This window comes from Ailuropoda melanoleuca, unplaced genomic scaffold, assembly GCF_002007445.2.
Source record: "Ailuropoda melanoleuca isolate Jingjing unplaced genomic scaffold, ASM200744v2 unplaced-scaffold11384, whole genome shotgun sequence".
Lineage (NCBI taxonomy): Eukaryota > Metazoa > Chordata > Mammalia > Carnivora > Ursidae > Ailuropoda > Ailuropoda melanoleuca.
In genome coordinates this window covers 1,952,231-1,959,317 of record NW_023179820.1, presented here as the reverse complement: position 1 = coordinate 1,959,317, position 7,087 = coordinate 1,952,231, and the positions used below count along the sequence as shown (strand labels likewise).

The following is a 7,087-nucleotide window of genomic DNA, read 5'->3' as shown; positions in this document are numbered from 1 at the left end:
CAGACAGACACACAATACCAACATCTACTAACCTGGTGAATGTGGCCCTGGGAACACACAGGAAATAATGGAAATTCTTAAGCAGCAGAGGGACATCCTGATATCATTTTTGCTATTGGTTTTCACCCCAGTTCATACACACACACACACCTTCACATTTGGCTCTGTTGACATCACTGAGTAGACAGACTTATGTGTGTTGATTGTGTATGTTAGTTACATGCACATCCCCAGAGAAAAGGGATCTGTGTCTTTCTTATGAAGTTCAGAATAGAGAAGCAGAATCCTATGCTCATACTGATTATTTTCCCTTTTATATTGGGAAATATTTGTTCTTTAGTCATTCTGAAAGAGACAAGGGAAAATTTACAGATTGACAAACCAAGGTACTAAAAGGAAACACTTCATTTTTAGAGATTGGTTTATCTTATCTGAGGTTGAATTAAATTAAGAATTAGTAATATAAATACAAATATATTAAGAAATAAATACAAATACAGATATATACAAAATCATGCAATGATATCATGTCTTTGTCATTCACACTTCAAAGTTACACATAATAAACATTTTGCTACTATGTAAATAGTTTTAAAAAGTAGTAGTGTATTATAAGATTCTTCAGATATCACAGTCAAACTAATATTCCATAACTACATATCATTCAAGGGAGATAATCCTGCCTTGCCCACTCCAGGGCAATCCTACCACAATGAAAGCTAGAAAGAAAGACCATTCATTTTAGGAGACAGGGCACAGTGCGAGATGGGAGTTTCTGCCCCTGCCAAGCCAGTTTCTTCTGGTGCTACATTTACTCCATTTCCTAAACTAAGTAGTCAGTCAGCACTGCTTTGTACATGCCTAAATACCTAAATGTACACAAATCTCTGTGCAAAGTACATAAATCTGAGGTGCGTTCCCAAACCTCATAAATCTAACTTATTTCCCCATCTGGCAAGGCAAGAATATGTCTTTCATGAAAAAGACTGTCTCCAGGAGAGATCTCATCAGCGCATGGGAGCTTGTGGAGAAGGGCTGGCCCTCCCACAAGGGCCCAGAACTTTTATTTACAAAATTTTCCACCAATTATCTTTGTCAACTTCTTCAGAAAAAGAGGAAATTAGTGACTGTCAGATAAGTCACATCAAGTTACATCCTAATAAAATTCATGACAATTCAGAAATTAGACTGCATGGGCTTCTAACATCCCACGTACCCCACAGGAGGTCCATGGAGGAAGGGACCCTCTAGGGCGCTCCACCACAGGGTTATTTTTAAGTCCTCACCTTCCCCATGATAACCCAATTACGCTGAACATCGGTGGAATCAAGGCCATCGAGCCTGGAAACTGCCCACGGGCAATAGTTTACCTCCTTTCCTCACTTCTCTCTACCCCACATTCAGCTGTTGGGAGCCGAGGGCTGACCCTGAGCCTCCCTTATGTTGCGTATGACCTGGGCTCACTAGCCTCACCCTAGCTGGGCTGTGTACACACTAACATCTCAGGATAAGCATCTTTTCTCACTATGCCAATGAGCCTAATTATGTCAACCTAAGACTAATCTCTTGCATTAGCAAAACCCATCGAGATTTGTTTTGCCCAAAGGAGGCATTTTAAACCTGGTGTCATTGCCTCAGCAAAGATTGCTGTCCCGTGGCAAGACAGTCTTTTAGCCAGCGACCAAAGCTTAGGTCTCTATATCATCCCTCTGCTTGCAGGACAGGAACCTTCCATCTTGTCTTAGCACAGTTCTAGCAGCTGGCCTTTGGGCGGGGATTTTACTTCCCTTCGCCTGTTTTTACCACACCATTCTGGCGCCAAATGCCCTCTGCTGTCTCTGAGCAGAGCACCTGTGCCTTCTGACTCATGCTATCAGCGCGCAGGCTCTCCCTCTCCTGACAGCAGACCAGACCTCACACAGGTCTACGTGTGACTGGTTACCACGCAGACCTGTGTAATGACATGCCTCATACACGGTCCTGAACATTATCTGCTCATCCCAGTAGGTGCAGTAACATGTCCTGACTCTGATCTGTGTCATGTGCGATGAGCCCCCCTGGACATGTGGTGGGGAACTCGGCTCAGTTATGCATCTATAATCCAAATTCAAGATTTTTTTCAAGCATAGTGAACTTTTTTAAGTGGATTTTTAAAATATAACCTTCAGCAGGTTACCCTGTGTAATAGCTACCAAGAAATCAATACCACAATGTTCTCTAACACTCTTCACTACTGTCAGTAGATAGCATAGAGTGAAAGGAAGAAATACAAGCAATTTACCTTTTCTGAACTATATTGCATTTCAAACAAAGTGTGCCTTTTGCAGGAAATGGAGCAGAAAGAGCAAGAAGGACTCCTGTTCCAATAAACAAGGTGCAAGTAGCAAGCTCAGAACACTTGCCCTGAATTATACTCTAGTTTATAGTTTGCAGAGGAATCTAATGCATATTCACAATTTCCTGTCCGCTACAAATACTATTCCTTTTAACATAAAGATTCATCTAAATTCATTTCTTTGGCGTTTAAATTATGACTGTTGGAAGAAAAAAAATAGAATCATTGAAATTGGCTCAGAAACTTGTGAATATCCCCACTTTGGTCCTCCCCCCTCCCCCCAGCACACAGGCCTGTTTTCTCCTCCCAAGATTAAGGAAGTTATGCAGCCTGACAATGCATTTTCCTCTTACAAGTCTTGACTTCACCACTATTCTTTACTTTTTCACTTTTTTCTTCCAGCACCTGTTAGAAACAAGGGTAGGGTGCTTGTTGCAAATTTGTTCTTTCCTCAGTCTTTAAGCAAAAAGTAGGGAGAAAAGTCTGGAGTGGTCTGAGATGCTTGAAAGCACGGTTAGCCGCCTTGGAGGATTTTTAGATTTAATGCCATAAAAAAAAAACTATTTTTGCTGGTTACTAGACTAGCTCCTTAGAACTTTAACCAAGCAGTAGACATAATGGCATCCTTTCTTTAAAAATACAATCTAGGAAACTGGCAAATATCAAAATGAATTTTAATGACATACTGAAGAAAATAGTACCATATAAAAGCAGATAATTGTCTCTAAAGGCCCATTCATTATATATATATGAGATCTCAGAGAGAGAGAGAGAGAGAGAGATTTTCCATGGTTCCTAATGACAGTTTACATACTGTCCCCTCTCTCTGTGCACCGTTCCTTCTATCTTTGTTGTATCCCAGTTCTTCGGATAAGCAGGTCTTTCATGGGCTACAAAGCATTTCTTTCAAGCCACCATGGCTAATATGGTGACATGATTACTTAATTTCCACGAGGAAGTGCCGCCTCTGGCTTTGCTGAGCCTTTAAAGACATGAAGTGCATTCCCAGCATTCAGAACACTCACGGCATGTGGCTCGGCCCCTTTTGCCAACCAGGGAAGCCCCCCACTGCGGGGGCGCCCTCCTCACTCACAGGGGCTTTTGTCCTGACGCCAGCTACCTTCCTTCTTCAAAAGCCAAGAGTTAATTGTTCAGTCCCTGCACAAGTAAAACCTCTCCGAATGCCACTTCCAAATATAGGCTCTCATTAATAACAGAGGCTGACCTGGGATCTTGTAGGACACCCTTTCCTTCCTCTAGCGAACATTTTGTCCCATTGCACTTGCTTTACCCGACATCTGGAAGCCAGGCCCGCTTAAGAAATCACACTTCCTAGGACTTATCTAGCTCTCGGAGAGCACGAATAACTGGCAAGCTAAAGAAGTCAAATGACCTCTCTCGAAAATACTTAGGCACTTTTTTCCTCTCCACTGAAATCCCGAAGAACAGCCCATTTTGAACCAGAATAATTTAGTCTGACAACAGATTCTTCCTCTGTTCACAGCTGTCCCAGAGGGAGGAGCTGAAATCTGAACCTCTCCGCTGTGATTGGATCCTTCTTGCAAAAGAGAGGAAAAAAAAACCCTCCCAGCCAAAACGGGCTCAGTTCGTAAAGGAGCCAGGCGACTTCAGAGGCGCCGGCCCGTCCGCCTGCCGCACCTGAGCGCGGCCCCAGCCCGAGCCCAGCCGGCCGCGATGCTCTAGGGACCGGCCGCGTCCTCCCGCCGGACCGTTATCCGCGCCGGGCGCCCGTCGGACCCGCCGGCAAGATGCCGCGCTCTTTCCTGGTCAAGAAGCATTTCAACGCCTCCAAAAAGCCTAACTACAGCGAACTGGACACACACACAGGTAAATAAATAAATAAATATTAAAAAGGAGATGATATCTATCATCTATCTCTATATATGTATAAATTTATTGATACATGTTACAGCTCAAATATTATTACAAAAGAACCAAAGACAAAGTTGTTTTCCTTCCAAACAGTGTCCTAAAGGAGAGTTCAGATTCTTTTGATCATTTAGGGTAAATTTTAATTCAAAACTTTTAGAACTCTTAACTGACAAGGAAAACTTCATTCAACTCTTGCAACTTCGTTTTCTAAAGCTTGTATATACATGCATAATAAGTAGATGGAGGATGAGTAACACAATACGTAAATGTTGAATTATTGCTTTTTTCATGTAATAAGGCTCCTTTCCTTCAGAAAGCAGCGTGATCTATGCATATCTCTGTGCCCACAGTCATAGAACCTGCAAATCACCCACGCATAAAACGGAAAACAACTTTTTTGTATCTTTAAACTAATATGTAAGTTTTTCCTCCTCAGTGCAGACTGTGAAGGCTCTCACTTGCCTGCACTCCCTCACGGCACTGCCTGTTATAGCTCCTGTCACACTATGTATGCAAGAGTCAGAGATGTGCTTTAAGGCACAGTAACTGTAGCAGCAAAGGTGGAGATGAAATGTTTTAGCAATGCCTATGTCTTCCTAAATGAGTCTATTTACTTCATTATAAAGTGCTGTGAGTGTGTTGAAAAGTAGTTCCTTAGTGTGTTTTCAAAGTAATTTTTTTTACCTTAATTTTCTTTCCTTTCCTTTTCTTTCCCCTAGTGATTATTTCCCCATATCTCTATGAGAGTTACCCCATGCCTGTCATACCACAACCAGAGATCCTCAGCTCGGGAGCATACAGCCCCATTACCGTGTGGACTACGGCAGCTCCATTCCACTCCCCACTTCCCAATGGCCTCTCTCCTCTTTCTGGATACCCCTCATCCTTGGGGCGAGTGAGTCCCCCTCCTCCATCTGACACCTCGTCCAAGGACCACAGTGGCTCAGAAAGCCCCATTAGTGATGAAGAGGAAAGACTACAATCCAAGCTTTCAGACCCCCATGCCATTGAAGCTGAAAAGTTTCAGTGCAATTTATGCAATAAAACCTATTCAACTTTTTCTGGGCTGGCCAAACATAAGCAGTTGCACTGTGACGCCCAGTCTAGGAAATCTTTCAGCTGTAAATACTGTGACAAGGAATATGTGAGCCTGGGCGCCCTTAAGATGCACATTCGGACCCACACTTTACCTTGTGTCTGCAAGATCTGTGGCAAGGCGTTTTCCAGACCCTGGTTACTTCAAGGACACATTAGAACTCACACTGGTAAGAGAAAGACGTAGACAGGAATGTTACTGTCTGATAGAACGGAGCTCTGGGTTGGCTGTTGAATTTGCGTTAAGTAGTGACACAGTGTTTTTAATGATGGATGATCATTTATAGCTACTTCCTGATGACTCAAAAAGTTGTTAGAACAAAGTGCTCCATTTCTTGCTAACAAACTCTGCTCCAGAGACTGCAAACAGCATTTAGACTTTGGAAAGTAGTTTCAGAAGGTTTGGTCTCAAAGATCAGTTAGAAAACCAGGAGAGATGTACTTGAATGTGTGTTCTGTGAAACTGCTCCCAATATTCAGCAAACACAGATGTTGCTATCTTAATCAATTGGCTTGGTAGATGTGTGAAAGGTTTGCCTATGGTTTTCTGTTGGTTAGATTGTTGTTGAGATATCTATCACCCCTTAGCAAGTTGAATAGTTAGAACTGAATTTACTCTCCATTGTTTTATTATGCTTTGTTTTTTGCTGTTGAATATTTTATTCCTAGCACAAAATCATCCTGCAGGGAGCCAAGGCACTTATCCAACCTTAGTCATAATACAGAAGGAGGAAAAAGGGAAATATTAGGAAATGTTGGGAGGAGCTCAACATTAGCTGCACCTGCTGAAGCAGAAAGCTTTAATAAGTGAAAGTCCTAGAACTACATGAAATATTTCTGCATGACATGCAGCAGTAACAATAATTGTGGTCTGATTTTTTTAAGGCAATATTAGAATTTATCTTCAAGGGCCAGATATGAAAATAAGTATCTGTAATGGGGAATTTTAATCAAATTTTTTTTGACACAATGTGATTGTTATTCACAAACGTTATCTGACTTTATGTTTCCTCTAAAAACACTGACTGTCTTTCTTTCTCAATCCCCACCCCCACCCCCAGGGGAGAAGCCTTTTTCTTGCCCTCACTGCAACAGAGCATTTGCAGACAGGTCAAATCTGAGGGCTCATCTGCAGACCCACTCGGATGTAAAGAAATACCAGTGCAAAAACTGCTCCAAAACCTTCTCCAGAATGTCTCTTCTGCACAAACATGAGGAATCTGGCTGCTGTGTAGCACACTGAGTTACGCAATCAATGTTTACTCGAACAGAATGCATTTCTTCACTCCGACTCCAAATGACAAATAAAAGTCCAAAGGCATTTTCTCTTGTGCTTACCAACCAAATAACGTGTATAGACACACAGACACACACGCACGCACACACACACACACACACACTAAAAGCTGCAAGAGCACGAAATCCATGTGTTCAAAGTTAATCCTTTCCATGTGAAGTTTAAAATTACTATATATTTACTGACAGCTAGATTGAGAGGATAAAAGACAAGAATCTTTCTCTTCAAAAGATGAAGCAAAGAGCACATTGCATCTTTTCTCACTAAGAAAGAATGCAAAGATTTACATTGCTGCCAAATCATTTCAACTGAAAAGAACAGTATTGCTTTGTAATAGAGTTTGTAATAGAATTTCCTATAGGAAGAGAATTTGCCAGACGCTATCTCAGGTGCCTTATAAAGTATTCCAAGTTTACTTCATTACATGTCTGATGTCTGGTTATCATTGTTGAACTAAAGCCTTTTTT

The 7,087-nt window shown here is 41.8% G+C and overlaps 1 protein-coding gene across 1 annotated transcript; it reads left to right on the top strand.

The window, feature by feature from the left end:
• The first annotated feature begins 3,930 nt into the window (after positions 1-3,930).
• On the top strand, positions 3,931-6,698 carry SNAI2 (snail family transcriptional repressor 2). Its single transcript, XM_002918493.4, has 3 exons — positions 3,931-4,183; positions 4,948-5,493; positions 6,385-6,698. Exons 1-3 carry the CDS (start codon positions 4,105-4,107, stop codon positions 6,564-6,566), a joined length of 807 nt encoding a protein of 268 aa, XP_002918539.1. The 5' UTR covers positions 3,931-4,104; the 3' UTR covers positions 6,567-6,698.
• The last annotated feature ends 389 nt before the right edge of the window (positions 6,699-7,087 follow it).